Source organism: Mustela nigripes, chromosome 5 (assembly GCF_022355385.1).
Source record: "Mustela nigripes isolate SB6536 chromosome 5, MUSNIG.SB6536, whole genome shotgun sequence".
Lineage (NCBI taxonomy): Eukaryota > Metazoa > Chordata > Mammalia > Carnivora > Mustelidae > Mustela > Mustela nigripes.
In genome coordinates, this window is record NC_081561.1 from 57,144,135 (window position 1) to 57,167,939 (window position 23,805).

The 23,805-nt window shown below is 43.4% G+C and overlaps 1 protein-coding gene across 6 annotated transcripts in view; it reads left to right on the forward strand.

Annotated features, from left to right (window-relative positions):
* Positions 1–21,381, forward strand: part of PLA2G7 (phospholipase A2 group VII) — a 39,101-nt gene extending 17,720 nt beyond the window's left edge. For 4 of the 6 annotated variants that reach the window (XM_059400307.1, XM_059400309.1, XM_059400308.1 and 1 more), the window contains 11 exons: positions 4,482–4,624; positions 7,993–8,114; positions 8,562–8,709; positions 10,630–10,723; positions 13,237–13,305; positions 13,858–13,984; positions 14,856–14,969; positions 16,109–16,200; positions 18,151–18,321; positions 20,570–20,718; positions 21,110–21,381. In XM_059400307.1, the coding sequence (XP_059256290.1) occupies positions 4,516–4,624; positions 7,993–8,114; positions 8,562–8,709; positions 10,630–10,723; positions 13,237–13,305; positions 13,858–13,984; positions 14,856–14,969; positions 16,109–16,200; positions 18,151–18,321; positions 20,570–20,718; positions 21,110–21,252 (1,338 nt within the window). In that variant the 5' untranslated portion in view covers positions 4,482–4,515 and the 3' untranslated portion in view covers positions 21,253–21,381. The remainder of the gene's footprint in view (positions 1–4,481; positions 4,625–7,992; positions 8,115–8,561; positions 8,710–10,629; positions 10,724–13,236; positions 13,306–13,857; positions 13,985–14,855; positions 14,970–16,108; positions 16,201–18,150; positions 18,322–20,569; positions 20,719–21,109) is intronic. The other 2 variants (XM_059400306.1, XM_059400310.1) reach the window with 2 other exon arrangements.
* The last annotated feature ends 2,424 nt before the right edge of the window (positions 21,382–23,805 follow it).

Below are 23,805 nucleotides of genomic sequence, written 5' to 3' on the forward strand. Positions count from 1 at the left end.
CTCCGTGGCTTGACTGCCCAGACCCAGGACCCTCTGCTCACTGGGGTAGGAAAGCCCCTTCTTCTCTGGTGCCATCGAGGAGCCAGGCCCAGAGAAGGCCTCCTTTCTTGACTGTAGGGAAACTGTGTTGAAGATGTCCATGGCTTTGGACGCCGTTGCTTTGCCACCAGCCGGAGACAGTCTTGGCACAGTCTGCCCCCCCAACACAGCACACTGGCCTGAGGCAGCAGTGGAAGGCAGTGCCTTCTGTGGCTCTGGGAAGGTGGAGGAAGGAGAGGCATCCAGTTTGGGTCCTTCAATCACTCGGTCCACGGGGCTCAAAGAAAGAAGGCCTGCCTGCCCTCCAGTCCTGCCTGCAGGTGGTGACCTTGTGACTTCAGGCAGGAGCCGTAGCCTGTCCTCCATTGCTCTTCTTCCCCCAAAATGAAATGCAGGGCGCTAGTATCTGCTTCTCTGTTATGTCCACTAGAGCTTTATTCCCCATGTTTTGTAAAGAATCTGTTACAGCATTCATCACCATTGTTTGAAAGGCTCTCATCTCAACCCAGTGGAATTTTGAAGCTAAAAATCACATTTGTTTTAAAAAATCTTTTTTAAAAAAAATTTTAGAAATCTTTTTATCCCAAGCATAGACTGACACATTGGCATTCTGAAAATTGAGTACATGAAGACATGAACACGTGAATGAAGAAATGAGGCCGCCAATTATTAAATTATTAAATTATTTTTTTTTAAAGATTTTATTTATTTATTTATTTATTTGTCAGAGAGAGAGAGAGAGAGAGAGAGCAAGAGCGAGCACATGCAGACAGAGTGGCAGACAGAGTCAGACAGAAAAGCAGGCTCCCTGCCGAGCAAGGAGCCCAATGTGGGACTCGATCCCAGGACGCTGGGATCATGACCTGAGCCGAAGGCAGCCACTTAATCAACTGAGTCACCCAGGTGTCCCAATTATTAAATTATTTAGAGGGTTACTACTTTGAGGGCGAGATCAGACAGCATGCATGATAGGCTGGCAAGAACCTCTAAACGAATAGTACTCTCTGGGCTTCTGGGAGGCTCAGTTGGAAGAGCGGATAACTCTTGATCTCAGGGTCAGGAGTCTGAGCCCCACATTGGGACTAGAGTTTACTCAGATAAAAAAATAATAATAATAAATAAATAAAAATAATAAATAATTAGTACTCTTTTCATTCCGTTGCAGCAGTTTCCAAATACTATATTCTGGGCATGGCTGTGTGGGGATCCCTCAGGAACTAAAGTGCAGATGCCCAGACATGCCTAAAGATTCTGAGTCAGTAGGTCTGGGGTAGGACTCAGGAATCAATCAGTATGCTCTTTTTTTTTTTTAAAGCATGTGAGCTTGAGCCGTTGGCTGAGTGAGGTGGGGACATGGAGGAAGAGAGAGAATCTCAAGTAGGCTTCATGCCCAGCTTGGAGCCCCACTGGATCCCAGTCTCAAGACCCTGAGATCACAACCTGAGCCAAAATCAAGAGTGGGACACTTAACTAACTGAGCCACCCAGGTGCTCCTGGCACTATGAATAAAGGTTCCCTGAGAGCCACCGTGGCTTGCATGAGGTCAGGTTGGAACTCCGAGTGCCATTTCACCAGGCCTTAATTCTGCCCTGCTTCGCTCTTAGGACTGCAGGCGATGGCAGTGGCATAGGTCTTTCAGGAAGCCGGGGAGGGCAGAGCACCCCAGTCCTGCTCAGAGGACTTAGGGAAGCCCTCCCAAAAATTGGCTGTCTCTAACTCTTCCTGAGGTGGTTACAGGGATCGTGTCACAATCACTGAGGAGCTGTGACCAAGCTAACTTCCTTTGCATTAGTGTGATATTCCTAAAAAATCTCTGTTGACCTCCCTATGTGTTTCACTTTGCCTTCATTTTTCCTCATTTTCATGCCCCGTGATTTTCCAAATGGCCAAATGACACTCCTCTTATTAGTCATGGGCTGTGAGCACCGTGGGTGGAATTTTCTCAAGCCTCATGTCCCTGTAAATACTTTCTGTGGATGATGTTATTGGATGGGAAACCCATTTGTGATGGTCCAGCAGCAGGGGAGTGCTGGAGGCTGGTGAGCAGAGAGCCTCAGTTCAACTTCTGTTGCTTATTTGGAAAACTCAGTAGCTGTTTCTTTGGATTCATACACAGTACTCTGCGGTTTCCAAGGGTTCTGGCATGTGGCTTCAAATAGCAATTAGGGCAAGAACAATGAGACAGATGCTCATCTCTTTAGAGAACAGTTTCTAGCTCTTTATTAAGGCCTCTTTTCAATCCAGGAAGTTCCTGAACACAAGAGCATCATCGAAAGAGTCATATGTTCATTAACTTCACAAGATTATCATTCTAGGGGCAAGAGAAATCAGGGCTACCCAAAGTTGGTGTGTTGTGGTTAAAACCAGGGACTCAGGGGCGCCTGGGTGGCTCAGTGGGTTAAAGCCTCTGCCTTCAGCTCAGGTCATGGTCCCAGGGTCCTGGGATCGAGCCCCGCATCGGGCTCTCTGCTCAGTGGGGAGTCTGCTTCCTCCTCTCTCTTTGCCTGCCTCTCTGCCTACTTGTGATCTCTGTCAAATAAATAAATAAAATCTTTTACAAATAAATAAATAAATAAAAGCAGAGACTCAGATATTCTGGATTCGAGCCCCACCTCCAGCCTTTGCTAACTGTGTGATGAGTAAAATTCTCCTTGCCTCGGTTTCCTCATCAATACAGTGGGGATCATTAAAACTCCTTCACAGATTGTGTAGTGATTGATGACTGAGTAAGATAGCCTTGCCAGAAACTGAAAAATGCTGGGCATATAATAAGCTTCCAAATGTTGGCAACGTTGTTATTTATTTAGTGAACATTTTTAAAAAATATTGTATTTATTGAGAGAAAGCAAGAGAGCGAGAACAACGGGGAGGGGCAGAGGGAGAGAATCTCAAGCCGACTCCATGCTGAGTGCAGAGCCAGATTTGGGGCTTAATCTCAGGACGCTGACATCATGACCTGACCTGAATCCAAGAGTTGGGTGCTTAACTGACTGAGCCACCCAGGCACCCCAGTGAATAGACTTTTTTGAGCAACGCCTAAGTGCCATTTTAAAATAAAAAGGCAAATTACAGTGCTAGGTACTCATATGAAAAGACTCAAAACATACTATCAAATTAAAAGTGTATCTTCAAATGAAGTACTACAAACAAATTTTAAAACTTTTATATACATATATTTATGTGTATGTATGTATGTGTATATGTCTATGAATTCTATGTAAGTATTCAAGCATAGGAATACATCTGGGAGAAATCCGTTAGCAAGTTACTATCGGTGAAGAGATAAGTCAGTTTTTTCCAAGGGCAAACTTGTACAGTAGGGTCGAGTTGAGGCACCCATACCAGGTGGTTTTTGCTAATAAGTTGTTAGTATAGCACCCAATTGTAATATCATTTCTTACTATCATGAGTCTAATATGCTGTCTGTGAGGCTATAGATACTCATTCATGAATTCTATAAACATTCAGGCAACACCACTTCATGCCAGGCCCTCCATGAGGCAGTGGGAACGTACATAAGACCTGACCTCTGCCTTGGGGAAGGTTTCAGGGTAGGAGGATTATAGAGATCACCAAAAATAAAAATACCATCAGCACCAAAACAGTCACAGCTGCAGCCATATGATATTTTATAACCCCGATGGAAACACCAGCCAAAACTTACGGAGCATTTGCAAATGTGCTAGAAATGCCTATGGATATTATTATGAATGTGATCTATGATTGTTACAATTATTGATGCTATTCTTTCTTTCTTTCTTTCTTTCTTTCTTTATTTATTTATTTATCGGGGCAGGGGGCAGAGGGAGAGAAAATCTTAAGCATTGACTCTGTGCTGAGCACAGAGCCCAACACTTGGGGCTTGATCTCACGACCCTGAGATCCCAACCCAATCTGAAACCACGAGTTGGTCGCTTAACTGACTGTGCCATGGAGGCTCCCGTTGATGCAATTTTTAACCAAAGCAAACTGCTTCAGAGTTAGAGAATCCGTGACCAGCACCCTCCTGTGACTGCTAGAAGTGTGATTTCTGTGCTCTGCCTTCCAGCATTACCAAGGATTTTGCCTCCCTGATGCCTTTCAAAAACCCAGCTCAGGGGTGCCTGGTTGGCTCAGTGGGTTAAAGCCTCTGCCTTCAGCTCAGGTCATGGTCCCAGAGTCCTGGGATCAAGCCCCGCATCGGGCTCTCTGCTCAGCAGGGAGCCTGCTTCCTCCTCTCTTGCTGCCTCTCTGCCTACCTGTGATCTCTGTCTGTCAGATAAATAAATAAAATCTTAAAAAAAAAAAAAAAAAAAAAAAAAACCAGCTCAGACCATGTGCCTTCCTCCCTTAACAATATATATGAAGTCATGTTGCTCGTACCTTAATCGCACTGATTTCTCAGCCTATTTAAGTCCTCTTTATTGCATGTTTTTTTTTTCTTTTAATAACCTGCCCTGAAGAAAGTTAAGCTGAAACTGCTGCGCAGCTTCCAAGATGTTACCACCCAAAGTGCATGCGCTTTTCTGCCTCTGCAGCTGCCTCGCACTGGTCCATCCTATTGACTGGCAAGACCTAAATCCTGTTGCCCAAATTAGATCATCAGGTAAGAGGTCTCTTTGTTCAAGGGCTTGAGCAACTGACCCATTGCCAGACTCGACTGACCCCAGAGCAGTTGCACGTGTGGACTTTTAACTAAGGTTAATTACAAAGAGGCTTATGGAGACCTTGTGTTCTGGGGCACGGAACAAAGCCTCCCTTTCTCCTCACTCCAACCAAAACTGAAGAAGCTCCCGTCTTCTTCAACGTCATGACGGCAGGACAGAACCAAGTGAGGCATTTTCAGGTAAACCAGAAGCTCAGCTCACAACCACGGTAGAAAACTTCCTCAACCCGGCCCCTGGTCTCTCACCACCGTAACCCGCCCCCACGCAGGCGCAGTGACACAACCCCTTGGGGTTCCCTCAGAGGCAACCGCAAAACCTGCTCCCGTGGAAGAGGAAGGACAGGCAGTTGTCTTGATCAACAGGTTTAGTTCTGGTTCCTGTGGGGAGGGGATGAGAAAATGGCAGGTTAGGGTCTTGGGGCCCAGAGGGGAATGGTGTTTCCACTGTCCTCACAAGGAGAGGAAGGGACAAGCTGAAGAGCTCTGGGTGAGAATGGGCGCGCATCTCTTGCTCGTTCTTCCCTTGTAGTGGGAGGGAAGAAAAGAGGCAGAGGTTGAGTCAAGCCCAGAAGAGGTGGCCTGAGTGAGGCAGCCCTTTCTAGACAAGGACATGTGCCTTCACTAAGAAGGACCTTGACTGCAAAGAGCTTTGTGAATGCCTGCAGATCCCGGAGCACTGTGCTGCATCATCTTCTGTAGCCAGCTTCCTCTCAGGTGAACCGTGTAGGCGGCTTCTGAATGGTGTCACACTGTCTAGCCCCATGCCTGGTCACTCTGGGTCTAGCTGCTCAGGTTTGACGGGTGACTCCTTATTGTAACATTTACAAAAAGCTTTCATCACTCTGTGCCTGATAAATATTGCCCTGTTCCATAGCTAGGAAAGTAAAGGCATCCCTAGGAAGGACTATATGTTGTGTCTACATTTGCATGGGGAATGGTGTAATATCTCACAGGTGCACTCATTCAACAACACTTACCAGGAAGCTGAGGCACTGGTGACTAAGACAGTGAGTTTGTGGACAAGCTCAAGGACAAGCTCAAGGAGCTTCCAGCCTAGTTGAATTAGTTTTCCCATTACCTTTTCTAAGGATTGGAAACAAGGAGCATCTTACACCATGAGAGGATTATCAGTGAGGAGACATTTACATCATGTACTTTTTATTGGTACAGCATGGGAATTTCAAAACACATTTTATATCCCCTTCATTGTTGAAAATCATTGGAAAGCTGGCATTGGACAGGCAGAAACTTGGGGAAACAGACACTACTTTATTCATCATTATAGCCTCATCCTTGAACCTAGTGCCCCATTCTCAGTGCTCAAAAATATTTTAATTACTAGAAATCATTTATTGAATAAAGGGTTAAAGTAATGGATAGTTGTTTGTATTTTTCTAACCAAATGAATATATAGAAAGTAGGGTTATGCAGGTGAGGTATGAGCTAGAGATAACCTTTTTGCGAGTGGAGGATATGAAGCTATGTAAGGAAATACCATGTTCCTAGCATGTGTACAATTCATCTCAAATCCCAGGAATGGGTATCAGGAATACTTGACAAATGAACCCCACTGGAAATGTGTAACAAGATTCATAGCCCTGAATCGGTTCCAATGCTTCTCTTAAACAAAGGTTGAAAAAAAAATAGGACGTGACATGTATAAATTCTGAACCACAAACTGTATCCTCTAGAGGGTAGCCCGATTCTACCTGACAAGCCTCCTCCTGCCTCATCCTTCATGATGAGCCCTGATCTAACAGATGGTTCGAGAACAGGAAATCCAGGACTGTGACTGGATTAGCTGCAGGCTGATGAAACTTTCCTACAACCCCCAACCCCCGGCCCCGCCAGCACCAAACAGCCACAGAGCTCTGTAGACTTATACCCCAACCCAGGTCAGCTCTAGGTCTCCCGAGGGGTCAGGTGTCTCAGACTAGACAGCCATATAGCCTCACCTTGACCTGTGGCTCCTAAAGGTTGAGTGAGGAGACTTTGCGGGAGGGCGGGTTTTAGAGAACCTGGGTACTCCCAGGTGATTGAGAAAAGTTCCCTGAGCCTATGTGGAATGGAGATCTCACAAGAGAAACTTTGTGTGACTCAGAACCCTCCCATGGCTCTAGAACTAAACTCTTACTTTCAGAGGTGGCCCCTCCAAGGCAGCTGTGGGCTCTCTGGGACTCTTCCTCAAACTCTGTGAGCCAGAGTCCTCCCCCTCAAGCCCGGTACTATCCCATCATGGCTGATGTGGGTGGGGTCACAGCAGAACAGGGCTTCTCCTCGAGGAGGGACAGTCATGTGTGGTATCTCCCTATGGATTAATGTCTCCCTGTTACACCACAGAACATGGCTTGGTAGAACATCTTAAATGGGAAAGAAAGTGCCTTTCTAAATAGGACTGAAAATGTTCACCTTAAAGGTGAAGTTGTTTTTTGTTTTGTTTTTATGTCTGAGGAAACACCTAGGATTTTGGATCTGCCCAGAGGGAAAAAGGTATGATATAGTTTAGATCTGCTAACCCTCCCCTGAGGGCTTAAATTTGGGTAGTCAGAGTTAGCTAATTCTAGGTAAGGAACACATAATACCAGTTGTCTGCTGATGACGTGTTGTGTGCTGTGCTAGGACCTTGGCTTTCATCAGCACTTTATTCTTAGAACTGTCCTGCAGGCCAGTCAAGTGTTTTTTGCCCCACTTCACAGAGGAGCATTGGAGAGGGGAGTAAATTGCCTAGGCCAGAGCATCACAGCATCAGAAGTCTAGCTGGGATCCTAACTAGGATCACCTAGCTCTAAGGCTCCAGGTCCATTCATCTCCTGCTTTCCTTGGAACTCCCTCCTTACCTTTGAACTATCAGTTGTTGACCCGTGTGTCCAACCAGGTGGTCTAGTACCTCAGCCTAGTGCTGTTTGTTTGTTTGTTTGTTTGCCTAGTACTTTTCAAACTTTAATAAGCAGAGCTTTTCTGAGTCATTAGAATTGGGTTAAGGCTAAAGAGCTTGCATGTCCAAGCTCCAAGGTTCATGTTTGGGAAAAACGGTCTTTGACATGATCTGAGTCAGAGCAGAAAGTATTAGGAGGTGATAGCCTTAAGTACCTTAGGGAAAGGGCTGTGTCCACCTTGCTCTTGTATCCCCACAAAATACTTTGCTTACATCGGGCCCTTAATAATTATTTGTGTTTTACTAGTTGGGTAAAGAAATGAAGGAGACCAGAAACTAAGGGGTGTGACTTCATTCCCTTGGAATTTCCTTTTGCATAATAAAGTCTGGTGTGTAATGAAGGACAGCGAGATAATATTTACCTTTTTTTCAGCATGGGCCAATAAAATACAAGCTCTGATGGCTGCTGCAAGCGTTGGCCAATCTAAAATCCCCAAAGGAAATGGATCTTACTCTGTTGGTTGTACAGACTTGATGTTTGATTATACTAAGAAGGTAATGCTTTGATTAATACCACTTAGCCTTATAATCTAATATTGACTCTTAGTATTGCCCACTAAAATGATTCGAAACCTGTCCTTGCCCTCACCTGAGAATGACTCATGTTGCCATTTATCTTGTCCCATTGGAAGCCTTTCGCAAGTTAAGTCATTCCCCAATTTGCTGCTGTCACCTGACCAATTTATCTTTAAATTCTCTTTGTTTTCTTCATCCATAATGGTTGAAACCAACATGCTTGTGCTTTCTTTTCACTCAGAAAGCATACTGTTCTATTTTGCTTCTCTTTCTACTGTATTCAGTCACCACAGCAGCTTAACTTTTTTTTTTTTCGGGACCTCTCTGTGAACAGCAGAAGTATTTGGGTCTTCACTAACTAAATGTGCAAAATAGCTATTGGAGAAGGAACCTTACTAAAAGTACGTTAATTTCTTTCCTCTGCAGGGTACCTTCTTGCGTTTGTATTATCCATCCCAAGAGGAGGACTACCATTCTGACACCCTTTGGATCCCAAACAAAGAATATTTTTTTGGTCTTAGTAAATATCTTGGAACACATTGGCTTATGGGCAAAATACTAAGCTTATTTTTTGGTAAGATTCCCATTGATCCTGCTTTGTAGGCTCTAGAATATAAGAAAAGCTGGAAAACAGCAGAAGTTTCAGGCAAAGATAAAAGTAGATTTTCTCTCGTCTAAACTTCTCTACAGAAAACAAAGTGGGGTTTTTTTTTGTTTTTTTTTTTTTTTTGCTTTTTTTTTAAGATTTTATGTATTTATTTGACAGAGAGAGATCACAAGTAGGCAGAGAGGCAGGCAGAGAGAGAGGGGGAAGCAGGCTCCCTGCCGAGCAGAGAGCCCAATGTGGGGTTCGATCCCAGGACCCTGAGATCATGAACTGAGCCGAAGGCAGAGGCTTTAACCCACTGAGCCACTCAGGTGCCCCAGACGAGGTGTTTCTTAAAAGCCCAGATAACCATCAGAGAATCAAGGGTTCTCATTTGCTTTGTTCTACATATATGGGGGGAGATGGAGGGAGTGAAAGTGTGAGATTTTCCAACTGCCTGTAATATCTGTCTCTGGCTGGTCTTTAATTTTCCTGCTCACATACTGTGGAGGAGCAGTAATCTGGTGAGTAAGAAGCAGGCTGGCTGCCATGCCCCGTGCCCTGGATGCTTTGTAGGAAAGGGAAAGCCAATTTCTCCCCTATGGTAAGTGAGGGGACTCCATCCTCATTCCCATCACCCATCCCCAAGTACCAGGTTCTCTCACCAAGACAACCTGCTGGGCATTCATGACTTCATTTGTCTACCTATCACCAATATAGATGTTTCCTTATCTGTTTGCTCAGACACAACTGTTGGGCCAGGGCTAACCATGTCTTCAAACTTCCCTCTCAAAACTACCTACAACTTCTGGCATTTATTTTAAATTTCTCCGTGGAGTTCTCTTAAAAACCCCTCTACAACAGAAATGATGGAAATGTCACTACACCTCTGTATGGTGCTGAGTAAGTTACAAATCACTTCCAGAGCAATCCTCAGTCTTCATGACTGCAGCTCTGTCTAATGAAGGAGAAAATGGAACACAAATCACTGAGGGTGCGATGACAAGAGCAGTTGAGAAGTGCAGGAAGGAAGACAGTATCTTTCATGCTTTGAGTTGCTTACTGATGTCACGAGATGAGTGCTTTGCATATATGTCCTGCTTTGATACCATTCTCACAAAAGCCCTATAAGACACCATCTGCTTGGGTGCCTGGGTGGCTCAGTGGGTTAAGCCGCTGCCTTCGGCTCAGGTCATGATCTCAGGGTCCTGGGATCGAGTCCCGCATCGGGCTCTCTGCTCAGCAGGGAGCCTGCTTCCCTCTCTCTCTCTCTCTCTGTCTGCCTCTCCATCTATTTGTGATCTCTCTCTGTCAAATGAATAAATAAAATCTTTTTAAAAAAAAAAAGATACCATCTGCTCTGTTTTATGAAAGAGGAATGGGAAACTCAGGAGTTCTTGGAACTTGTTCAAGGTCATTAATAAGTAGCGGAGCGGCATCCAAGACCACATCTGAGTATGAAGTCAATGGTGTGTTCCTCTTGATCAGAACCAAATTAGAAGGGAAGGAGTCCCTGATTCGAAGATTCTGGTTCTCAGTGTAATGCTCCTGCAGTTCATTTTAGTTTCGGCATATTCTCTTTGAAGTTCTGCCAACACCTGGGCTTGGCACTAAGGAATAGCCTTCCTGAATACACCTGTAAGTAGGAGACTGTCTTATCTTAAGCACAGAGCTGGCAGTGAGAACAGATGATTAATGATTTTATGGTCTTGAGAAAAACTACATGCTTCAGGTCCTAGGTCGGTAGGTATCTAGTAGCAGACTTTTTAATGAATTGACTAGTAGTACATTAAAAACATAAGTATGAATTCCGTGGGTCAGGATTTGCACTAAGAAGATGTAAGTTAAATAAACCAGGAACATTCAAGTCAGAGAAAACACTAATGATCATTTCTCATTATTGTCTAGGTTCAATGACAACTCCCGCAGACTGGAACTCCCCTCTGAGGACTGGGGAAAAATATCCACTAATTGTTTTTTCTCATGGTCTTGGAGCATTCCGGTAATGTTTGAAAGTCTGAACAATTTGAATTCCGAAGGACCAATGACCGAATGCATCCCACTCCCCCAAAAGAAGAGCAGATTTTAGAGTATCACACTGGGTCCTGTCTTGGAGGAATTGGGGTTCTTCAGCCTTTGGCTGTGGTCTGTTCATCAGTCCAGGCCTATCCTGTCAAGTAGTTTCTTCCTTCCTTCCAGCTCATGGGGACTAGCCTCATGACAAGAAGAGAAGGATTCACACTTTTGGCTGTAGCCCTTGTATGTTGTAATATTTACAGTCTGAAAACCATCCCCTGGGTTAGGCCTTCTGAGAAATTGACACCAAGATTGGATTACCTGTAAAAGACATTTATTGAGAGAAATGTCTATGAAGGATAGAGGGAACAGAGCAGGAAAAGATAGGGAGAACCTTCAGAACATGATGCAGCTTGGACGCATGGGAAGGAGATGGGGAATGGTGAGATTGGGTACAGAGTCTCAGATTACAGCACACTTCAAAGAGACATGAGACCAGGCCAACCGAGGGAATGCTTGATTGGAAGTTGCTCATCAAAGGAGTCCCGCATCTTACCAGAATGGACCTACATTAGTGCCCATACTGCCCAGCCACTGGGTTCTGCTCACAGGAAGCTTAGCTGGTAGATAGCTGATAGATCTAGAGGGGCAGGGGCACTGCCCCTCTAGAGTGCCCCTCTAGAGTGGGGTCTTGAATCAGCTCTGCTCTCTGTGGCATGACCTCGGAGTGGCACACTTTTCACGACCTCCACTCCCTCTCCTCTTCCGTCCTTTCAGCTGCCTACCCTTCTTCTACCTCAGAGGATGAGAAAGACTTTCAGAAATCGGTGGATTTTAGCTGGCAAGAAGTTGGGGGAGTATCTGCAATAAGAAATTATCTTTAGGGGGCGAGCCTGGATGGCTCAGTGGGTTAAGTATGTGACTCTTGATTTTGGCTCAGGTTATGATCTCAGGGTCATGAGATCGAGTCCCGTAGCAAGCTCCATACTCAGCAGGGGGTCCGCTTGAGATTCTCTCCCTCTTCCTTTCCCTCTGTCCCTCCCTCTGCTCATGCTCTCTCTCTTTCTCTCTCTCAATAAGTAAATAAACAGATAAATCAAAAGAAATTTTCTTTGGTACTTTAGTTGTTGCCCACCTAGTTGTTTAATTTCTACTTGACCAGTGGTTGGCAATTCCAGCCTGCTCCCTGTTGCTATAAATAAAGTTTTATTGAAACACAGTCACATTCATTCCAGCTTTTACGTTGCCTGTGGCTACTTCGGTGCTACAACAACAGAGTTGAGTAGCTGTGACAGATACTGTACTGCCCACCAAGCTGGCCTTTGACAAGAGAAGGTTGACATCCTGGCCTTTGACAAGGGAAGGTTTGCGGATCCCTCCCTAAGTAGGTTGTGTTTTTTCAACAGTAGAAGACAGAGTTCCTACTACCTCCCTTTGGTTCTCTACTGCCCTTTCCTACTGAGTGCAAATGAGAAGACTATGCAGAGAGAAGAAGGGAAAGGGGGTATGGATGCAGTTGCTTAGCACGTGATTCTTTGTGTCCAGTCATTTAAATAAGAGTTGACATGTGTTCAGTCTTTACCCTGTTTTAGACATAGTTATAAGCACTGAAAATGTATTAACTTACTTGATCCTTTACAGTAATCCCACCAAGTACCCTGCCATTACAGAGGAAGGGTCAGTGACTTCCCCAGGGCAGACAGCTCATCAGTGGTGGACCAAACACAGGGATTGGACTGCAGGTCCCATTCTCCTAAGCACCACACTGCATTGCCTTCCTACATACACTGTCTTGCGAAAACTTTACAACTGTTCTAAAGGAAAGGCATTATTAGTCCCATTGTACAGGTGCCGACCAGGAATATAATTAACAAAAGTCATATAGCTGATAAGTAGTAGGGCCAAGATTAAAGCCCAGAACTCTCAAAAGTGATATTTAGAATACTGCATCAGGATTTCTCAATCTTGGGACTACCGACATTTGTTGTTGCTTTGTGTGTGTGTGTTTTAAAGATTTTACTTATTTATTTGAGAGAGAGAGAGAGTGAGAGATGAGATGGGAGAATGTCAGAGGGAGAAGGAAGCTCCCGGCAGAGCAGGGAGCCCAATGTGGGACTCGATCCTGGGACTCTGGGATCATGACCCGAGCCGAAGGCCATGGCCTAACCAACCAAGCCACCCAGGCATCCAGGACTACAAAAAAAGTTTTGCAGGAAATAATTTCTTACAGTGGAGGGTGGTCCTGTGTGCTCTAGGATGTTTAGCGCTATCCCTCTACCCACTAGAGGCCAGTAGCACCGTTTGCCCATCATGATAATGAAAATACCTCCAGATGTTGTCAAATATACCCTGAGGACCAGAGCTTTGAGAACCACAGCCATCTGGTTTACCCCCCGGGCATTACTACAGGGGTATAATGGCTCCATGTTCCCAGGTTTATTAGCGGACCCTACCTAGGCATGGCTGGTAGTTTAATGCTTTCCTCCTTTTGTTTTGAAGGACCATTTATTCTGCTATTGGCATTGATCTGGCATCCCATGGGTTCATAGTTGCTGCTGTAGAACACAGGTAGGTCACCTGGGCTCTAATTTTCAGAAAATATTTATAAAAAAAAAAAAAATCAGTGGAATTGTCAACTGTGGTTACATGATGAAGGGAAAACAAAACAAAACAAAACAAAAAGGAGACTGGGTTAAACTATCAAGAGTTAAAAAGCAGCTAGCATTTCTGGTGTTTATTGTGTGCCCTGTTTGTGCACCATCATTTAGTCTTTGTAAGAACCCTTCAAAATGGTTACTGTTATCACTGTTTGAAAGAAGGCGGCAATGAAGCTGGAAAAGGTAAGTCATTTGCCCCAAACCACACAGTGGGTAAGTGGCAGCCCTGGGATGCGGTTTCCGGCAGGAGTCTCCAGCTGACCTCCTAGAATTAGGAGATGGAAAGGGTGGACTTGACCTGTAGCAAAGACATTTTCTTGGTGCCTCTTTAACATGAAAACAAACAGAGAGTGGAAGAAGACTGGGAAGTCAGAAAGCTCAGAGGGAAGCTGGGGATGGGGAGCAGGGAGGGGACAAAGGCGAGGGAGAGCGAGGGGGAGGCATTGAGGCTGTTTGATTGCAGAGATGGATCCGCCTCCGCGACTTATTATTTCCAAGACCAGTCTGCTGCAGAAATAGGAAACAAGTCTTGGCTCTATCTCCAAAGCCTCAAAACAGAGGAGGAGGAGATGTCTGTACGAAGTGAGCAGGTACGTGGCAGCCGAAGGGGAGGGTCCTGGAGACTAAAATGTATATGCAAATGCGTTAAGGCTTGCTCATGTCATTTATGTGCTACTGGGGGAGCTCCTTGCTCTCCTGCTTCCCATCCCCCCAAAGACCTGTCAGAAGATTCTCTGAGAGACACAGTTCCCTTAATGAAAAGTCTGGATCATAGTGAAAACAAAGACAGACATACATATCCTGAGAGAAGACGGTACATATTCAGAAATCTTTTGCAGTAGAACTGCTCATTTTAGAATCTCAGAAGTGCTAGAAAAGAAATTGACAAAGATCCTCCCTTCCAAGACAATATTAAAGACAGATGCAATATGGAATAAGTAGTAAGATCTGTGTTTGAATGCTGGTGCCATCACTTCAGGGTGGGCTGATCTCAAACAAGTTACTTACTGTGTTTGACCTCTTTGATCTGTTACAATATAATGAATAATAACAGTATCTTTTTCACAAGAGTGTCTGGAAGATGAGGTAAGAGCACACTGGCTTTTGCCTCTGTGCCAGGTTTTGCAGTGGGTGTTTCATGTATATGTCCTTGCATGTAATCCCACCCACATTTCACCGAGGTAGGCACTGCCATACAACAAACGGAAGCTCAGAGATGTTGTGTACCTCATCTGAGGTCACACAACAGGTAAGCACCAGAGCTAGGATTTGGATTCAGCTATAACCTGCAAAGCTGGAGCCCACGTCAAGACGCTGGTCATGTTCCAGTCACTAATCACTTAGACATTTCCAGTGTAGAAGCAATCAGCCAGGTTTCCCACATGCAACACCTATGCAGACTCTAAAATAAGTGCCACAGCTTTTTACTTTGTCATTTCCTTTTTCTGATCATCATCTTAGGTACAGAAAAGAGCAAAGGAGTGTTCCCAAGCTCTTGATTTGATTCTGGACATTGATCGTGGAAGGCCAGTGAAGAATGTCTTAGATTTAGAGTTTGATGTGGAGCAACTGAAGGTGAGCTTAAGAAAAAGCCATGTTCCTTGTCCTGTCATTCTTCATTGTTCCTCTTCATCCGCTTTTCTGCTGTAATGCAAGGCTTGACACGACAGAGGGCTGCAAATTAAAAGAAAAAAAAAGATACGCGAAGTAGTACAGCTACGAGGAATGCATTAGGTTGCATGAAATATGAAATTGCCAAGAGCCACCAAAAGAGTAAATTCTCTGGTTCAACTCAATACGTCCAGTGGAAGTAGTTAAATTTCGGGCTGGCTCTTGCATATTTTGAGCTTGATCCTGCAGTGGTGGTCAGAAGTTTTCAACAGACTATTGAGAGGGAGTAGAAGACTGTCGAAGTGGACTGCATGAACAAAGACCTGAAATTGTGCATGGAGATGGAGGATGGGATAGAAGGAACAAGAAGTACTTCCGTTCAGGCAGAAGATGATGCTCTGTTCTCCTGATTCCGCGAAGAGTTTGCTGTCCCTTAGTCTGCCTCTCCCTCTCCTGCCTCCGTGCTTTTGTACATGCTGTCCTCTTGGCCTGACACATTCTTCTCCCTGAGTCTTGCTTACTCTCCCTGGTCAGGCATCACCTTCCCCAGGAAGCTTTCTTGGACCCCACTGCCACCCCTGGGCTGCTGAGCTATCTGTCACGTGTGCTCCTTGGCACCATCCTGTTGAACGCTGTTGGATCTGCATCACATACCTGTACCTGGTCCTCCACGGTAGACTGGGAGCTCATTGAAAGTGGTCTATGGTGCCCGACATAGAGCAGGTGCACGATAGATACGCAGGGAATGAACACATGAATTAAATGTGGAGTGGGGAGAGGCAGAAGTCAGCAATGATGTCAGTGTTTCAAGTGTGGGTGCCTAGGAACTTTGCCTAGTTTACTTTGAACTTCTACGAATGCCCAACATGTGGATTTGTGTGCATATATGCCCGTGTACGTCCATGTGTATGTATGTGTGTGTATACGTGTGTGTATGTGTGTGTGAGTGCATGTGAGTGTATGTATGTATGCATTTCTTATACAAGAGATCAAAGTACTTAACCATGCCCATGCAGTGAACACAAATTTTAGAATGTGAAAAACCGTTCTATTCTAACCGCCTGTGAGACAGTGATTAATATATATTGTGCTGTTTTATACAGGACTCTATCGACAGGGATAAAATAGCAGTTATTGGACACTCTTTTGGTGGAGCCACGGTTGTTCAGACTCTCAGTGAAGACCAGAGATTCAGGTAAGAGAAGGAAGAGAAAGAAAACTAAGTTACTGGAAGACAGAAAGCTATAACCCATGTGAGAGAGAATATTTATCAAATTCTTTTTTTAAAAGATTTTATTTATTTATTTGACAGACAGAGATCACAAATAGGCAGAGAGTCAGGCAGAGAGAGAGAGGAGGAAGCAGGCTCCCTGCTGAGCAGAGAGCCCGATGTGGGGCTCCATTCCAGGACCCTGGGATCATGACCTGAGCCTGAAGCAGAGGCTTTAACCCACTGAGCCACCCAGGTGCCCCCATTTATCAAATTCTTAATGAGGAAAGGATCCTCCAGGGTTTATAAGTCGGTTCTTTTGCCTCCATAAAGTACTCTGTATGAATTTTCCCAGACAGAAACCATCTACCTCGCTTGCTACTAAAAGCTTCCCCACTCCTATATATTTTTCTTCATCATTCTTATATATTTACTTAAGGGCTTAATATTTTCACTTGGAAATCTCTCTCTATATATACATATATATGTAATGTATATGTATATATAGAATCTATCCATATATATGTATATATATATATAAAATCTATGACATAATGGTTGTGACATCAGTAGTGTATCTTAGAGTATTTCTAGATTTCCCCAATATGCCAGGCATTTTTAAATTGATTTTTTTTCCCCATCTTTAAGATCGATAGAGGTCTTGGAGTGCCTGGGTGGCTAAGGCAGTTAAGCATCTGACTCTTGGTTTCAGCTCAGGTCATGAGCTCAGGATCTTAAGAACTAGCCCAGGTTGGGCTCTGCACTCAGTGTGGTGTCTGCTTGAGATTCTTTCTCTCTTCCTCTCCCTCCTCCTGTGCTCCTCCCTCCACTGGCTCTCTCGCAAATAAATTAAACACACAAACAAATAAATAAAATATTATTTCACTTAATATTTCACATAACACCCTAGAGGGTATTATGCTAGGTGAAATAAGTCAGATAAAGATAGTTATCTTATGATTTCACTGATAATGTGGAATTTGAGAAACAAGGCAGAGGATCATGGGGGAAGAGAGGAAAGATGAAATGGCATGAAACCAGAGAGGGAGACAGACCATGGGACTCTTTTTTTTTAAATGAACGTTATTCTTTTATTTGGAATTTAAATGGGAATATTTTTGAATCACATCATTAAGAACAATATTTGATATATTTTTTAGAAAATGCTTACAAAATTTTTTAAAATTATTTTTATTAACATATAATGTGTTATTTGCCCCAGAGGTACAGGTCTGTGAATCATCAGGCTTACACATTTCACAAGTAGGCAGAGAGAAAGAGGGGGAAGCAGGCTCCCTGCAGAGCAGAGAGCCCGATGTGGGGCTTGATCCCAGGACCCTGGGATCATGACCTGAGCCAAAGGCAGAGGCTTTAACCCACTGAGCCACCCAAGGCACCCCAGGATAAACGTACTTTTAAAACTCAAGTTACATTTTCAAATGATATACCTTGTATGTTTTTCTTCAACCTCCAGACACTTATCCAGGTGAAGTACCTCTACCTATAAAGCAACTGGTCCAATAGTTAATTGTGAAAAAGGCACAGTAAATGGACTGCAAGTGTCCAGAAGGCCTGGAAACATGGGAGCAATAATGCATATATTGTATGTCTTCAGACATCCCATAGTTTTGGAGAAATTCTTACTGAAAAGCTTATTTTGAAAGCAATGTAACAAAAATGATAAAACATTTTAAAGATACTCTTATAAGGTCACAATTCCTAAATGTCTCCTAAAGAAAATGGTTATGTAATTCCAAGTCTGCTACCTTATAAAGCTCATCATATTCCTTTCCCACACTGAGGTGTAATACCAGTGAGATAACCCACAGTAAACCAGGATGGTGTATGCCCATTAATCCTAACATCTTTAGAAATTCCGCATGTCCGTCAGTGTGTCACCAGCCTTCTTTTGTCATTGTCCCCAAACTCCTGCAGATGTGGGATTGCCCTGGATGCTTGGATGGCTCCGCTGGATGATGAAATATTTTCCAGAATTCCTCAGCCCCTCTTTTTTATCAACTCGGAACGGTTCCAATATCCTGCTAATATCGAAAAAATGGAAAAGTGCTACTCACCCGGCAAAGAAAGAAAAATGATTACAATCAGGTGAATATTAATAAGTGATTTATTTCATTATATGAAACAGAAACTTGAAACTTGGATATACACCAAAAGATACCATTTGGTAGGCATGATAGAGTCGTTAAATGCACTGTTTAGACTTTCCATGAGGGAGAATATGAGATAATTTCAGGGTCTAAGTGCATTTATGCTTATTCTTTTTTGAGATGTGTTAATGTAAGTCCTTCCTATACTGATAATTAAAATTTGCATTAGGATACAAGAGCAGGCTTATGCATTTGGGAGCTGGGGTAGGGAGAAGTATTCCATCAACAGGCTAGACTAGGAACTCTTTGGGGAAAAAAGGGAGAGCATCTGTTGAGATGTGCAGTGTGTACCTGTTTCAAAAGAATATGCATTTGTAAATTCCCCCAAAGCTATGATGGGATGCCTTTGAGCATCAGTGATATGCTGGTATCATGGGTGTGAAAAAGAAACCCCAGGAGAGTTTTGAGCTCACAATGTGATGTTACAAGGTAGGGCTCATCCCTCTTCTGAAACCTGGCTTATTTCAAAGAAGACAAGAAGAGGGGGCGGGAAGGAAACACAAACCATGTAGGCAGTAAACGCTATGGGGTCAGAGAATGGAGGCTTTTCCGCCTGAGGTGTTCAGGACAGGCTGCTTGGCAGACAAGGGAGTAGAATTGGTCTGGAAGGATCAAGAGACTTTAGATAGTGAGGAGGGTCTAGATAGTTAAAGATCTCAGTTTAGCTTCACGTTAGCTAAGGACTTCAGTATTTGGATGGGCAAGTCTATTTAATTTTAAAACAGAAATAATGCAGAATGCCCAGCCTCCCTCAACTCCACTTCTTTACTAGGCTCTTACTCTACCTTATTTTTTTTTCTTCCTTTCTCTGCTAGGAACCTGGAAATAATAGCTCATATTTCATAGTTCATGCTTACTTCCATGTATACTTTGATTCCTGTAGGCTAGCTCCCCAAACCCCCACCAGCATACTGGAACTCGCCCTACCAAGGACATAAAAGACCCCGCAGGCTATTTGCCACTTAGACCCTGCTCTCTGTATCCATTTGAACTTAACCTTGTGGACGTCCCTGTTTCTCCTCCCAGGGGTACTACAACCCTACTCTTCGCCCTTCCTCCCATTGTTTTGATGGCTCCCTTCCTCTCTTCCGCCAAGGTCTCCTCCTGAGGCCATTCCACCACTGTTGGTAGCATCTGGGCTTCTGCTGCTGACCCTGTTTCTAGCTTCTTTGTGCTTCTGACATCCATGTTGTGATTGGAAGCAGGGAAGAAGGAGCGGGAGGCAGATGGTTCTGGTTCAAGTATAGATAACTGGGAGTGGTGGTTGGCTTATAAGCAGGAATATAATAAAGAGGAAGGGGAGCACGGTAGGGGAGGGGGTGCTGGAAAGATGTGTTCTTATAATCTCTTAGCTTGAGCCAGGGAAATCTGGGTAGAGATGTCTGGCCACACATTGGGAAAATATAAAATTTGCATATTACACATGAAACCTGTGCAGATAAGACCACCAAGTGGGTTAAACAGAATCTTGGGAAATGCCTGTTTGTATGTGAAGAGCCAGTGGAGAACAGAGTGGTTAGGGGAAGAAGGGAAGGTACAAACAAGAAAGAGATGGTCAGGGAAACAAAGAAAAAAACACAAACCTGCAAGAAAGTGTCAAATGTCTGAGAGGCAGTAGAAAACTACTGCACCAAGGAAAAGGCCATTCTACTTGATATTAGGCTGTTGGTGGATTTAAGGAGCAGCATAAATGATACCTATAAGATACTTCCAGCTTAAATAATAAAAGGAAAAGGGTTTTTTTTTTTTCCTTAAATCTACTTTATCCCAGGCTTATGTGCAGTGTGTTTTGACTAGCATCAAATAGATACGAAGTTAGGTGGTGTTGGTAAGCAAATATAATAGGCTTCTGGCTCTGAATACACAGTCCCTGCAAAACATAATACGTTGCATCAGCTCAAAAAAAAAAAAAAAAAAAAAAGAAAGAAAATCATTTCTTCTAAAGCCAAGATGCCGCTGAAGACTGGAATCTTTGTTTATCTAAAAGGGAAGATGAAAATACACTCTAAGATCCCTATACGTGCACCCTGTGACCCACAAATACAACTAAAAAGAGATCAAATCTACAGGTTTTATTTCCTTGGTTTTTCAGCACATAGCCAGTGAGGCCAGTAACCTTCCTGCACCCTAACTACAGAAATAAGTTTGTCAAACTATGTGATTTATAACTCTCCTTTCTCTTTCAGGGGTTCAGTCCATCAAAATTTTGCTGATTTCACATTTGCAACTGGCAAAATAATTGGATACATATTCACCTTAAAAGGAGATATAGATTCAAATGTAGCACTTGGTCTTAGCAACAAAGCTTCATTAGCATTTTTACAAAAGCACTTAGGTAAGAAACTAAGAGTATTTCATGACGTAAACCAGGTGATCCTTAGGACAAAACTCTCTTAATCCAGCCTTAGTCCTATTCTGTCTCCAGTTGGTTTGCAATGTAATAGGGCAGTAAATCAGTTTGCAAACAGAAGCGTGAGAAATTTAATTCTGCTGCTTGCATGCTCTTTATCACAGACAGCGAGTCTACCTGTTAAAGGGAATAGTTCTTCTGGGCGCACTTAATGGACTTCCATGCTGAGGGTCCTGGCTGATCTGCAAGTGCCTAGCTCCATCACTTACACAGAAGCAGCGGCCAGGGCTGTAATCATGTCATTAGTGAGGCTATGCTGCCACCTAGAGGCACTAAGCTGTTACTATGCTAATATATTCCCATTTCTATTTTACAGGACTGCAGAAAGATTTTGATCAGTGGGATTCTTTGATTGAAGGAAAAGATGCTAATCTTATTCCAGGGACCAACATTAACATAACCAGCCACGATGTTAGTCTACAGAACTCTACAGAAACAGAGCAACAGCATTTAGATTAAAAGCCCTTTTTAAAAAGTCTTGTTTAAAAACAGTCTAAAATGTGTGTGTGTGTGTATGATTTTAATGTATTTTCTCAAATAACTCATATTGTAAAATGTAGACTATACCATAAAAGTGATTGAAGCTTGGACTAGGATTTTTTTTTCCTTAAAATGTAAAGACAGATGTATATCAGAACCGTGCCAGTCTAAATTTTGGTTTTAGTAAGATGATGCTTTTTTAGTGTCAAACTTAATAATGACTTTTACATTACTTTAGTGGACAAGTATCAAAACAGGCACAGTGCTAATGAAAACGTGTTGCAATGACATAACACTCCTTAAAAATACAATACAGGAAAAAATACAATACAGGCTTTCATGCATCTTTTTTTTTAATTGTGAGTAGAATTGAGTTTTAGCAATGTGGTATACTAGGTAGAATTTGGAAACACTTCCCTTTGACTTTTGGTCATGGGAAGAAAAAATAGATCAAGCAAATGGTGAAAGCATTGTTTCACCACAGGATGAGGGATACTCAATTTCAATATGGTAACTACATGGGGCCTGGCCAAGGATAAGGATATTGGAGACAAGGCAAAGGCAGCAGATTAAGATGGATGAAAGAGAGTTTATAATTTGTTGCCTTTACTTGATGGTTTATCTCAGGTGGATTCTACCTACTCAAGGAAGGTGCATAAGACAGGCCAGGGATTCGGATTATAACACATTATTCACGCGAAGGTAACAAAGGAAACATTCAGAGTACTTTTAACTGGCTACTTTTTCCAATTACTTTGATGTTCTTTAATTCTGTACAAAATTGTGGAAGCAGAATAGCCCAACACAGGCGTATGTTGCTTTAGTGGGCTTTGCAATTTATTGCATTTCTTACAAACTGAAGGTTCGAGACTTGAGTGGAGGAAGTAACAGCAGATGGGGTGGAAACAGAGAACTTGAATTCCAAGTGTGGCCTGAAGAGGGGACTGAGTTGCTGCAATCTCGTGATAAGACGGGAGTGGCTGAGAATGGCTGCTTATGGATGACCAAAGGAAGTGGTTTCTTGAGCTGGAGTCGGCCCTTGGTGGAGATGCTGTGAAGGTTGTTGAGATGACCACAAAGAATTTACAATAGGAGTTACCCTTCGCAGAGAAAGCAGCAGCAGGGCATGAGAGGACTGACTCGTTTGGAGTGAGTAAAATGCTGTCAACCGGCATGCAAGAGAAACTTCATGGAAGGAGGAATCCATCGAAGGGGCAAACTTCATTGTTGTCTCTTATTTTGTTTTTATTTTTTTTAAAGATTCGGACAGAGAGAGGCAGTAAGAGAGGAAACACAAGCAGGGGGAGCAGGAGAGGGAGAAGCAGGCTTCCTGCTGAGCAGGGAGTCCGATGTGGGCTGGATCCCAGGACGCTTAACCAACTGAGCCACCCAGGTGCCCCCACTGTTGTCTTATTTTTTTAAATTGCCACAGCCACTCCAGCCTTCAGCAACCGTCCCCCTTGATCAGTCAGCCGCCATCAACACAGAAGAGAGACCCTCCACCAGCAAAAAGATACGACTCACTGAAAGTTTAGGTGATGGTTAGGATTTTTGTTTAGCAATTAGGTAGGTTTTTTTTTTTAATCAAGGTATGTATATCTCTTTGTTTAGATAATGCCATTGCACGTTTAATAGACTACACTGCAGTGTAAACATAACTTTCATATGTACTGGGAGACCAACAAAAGTCATTGACTCACTTCATTGTAGTGGTTTGGAACTGAACCCATGTATCCCTGAGGTAGGTCTGCACATGGAGGTAAAAATCTCAAAACTTCCTTATATATCTGGGAGTCAAGGGAAATGGGTTTTGTTTCCTGAGGAATATAAAAGCGTGTGACACTATGAGTCAAGTATATTTTGCCTTAGTGGTGGTCTGGTTCCTGTGAATTCTCCACACGTGTTCAAGCCTGTGGGAACAGGGATACTCGGTTTCACAGAGAGCCGGGTTAACCACTCCATCCCCACCCTTTTGCTCAGTTAATAAGTGACCATGTATTTTGATGTGATACTTCAGGCTATCTTAAGTGTTTTACAGAGCAAAAACGCTCATTTTGAGAAATCTTCTATCCTATAGCCATTTTGATTTTAAAAATTTTTAGGTGTTAAGTAAACTCCTTAGCATGAAACTGAAGGCTTTCTATAATCTGGCCCTAAGGTATCTTCTCTGACCTTTTCTGCCACTAATCTGTAGCTGCATCACCTGTAGGTGTGAACCCAACTTGTCTCCTCTTATCCCAGGGACAAGCAGTAGGCTTTCTACCTCAACTATGTTTACTGCAAAACCCTCACCTCTCTACTTATTGAAACTTATTGTACCCACCTTTCAATGTCCTTAGTTCTCACTGCTCCCCCACCAGGCTTTGGGAGTCTGATTATGTTTCAGATGTGCCTCTTTCCCCCACCTGCACAAAGCAAACCCCCTTACTCATTTTGAAAATGGATAACCCTTCCAATTGTCCTGATGTCTCATTAAGTAGCATTTTTTAAAAAATCCTTTATCAGTGGGCCATGCAGATGCTAAAGGAGAAT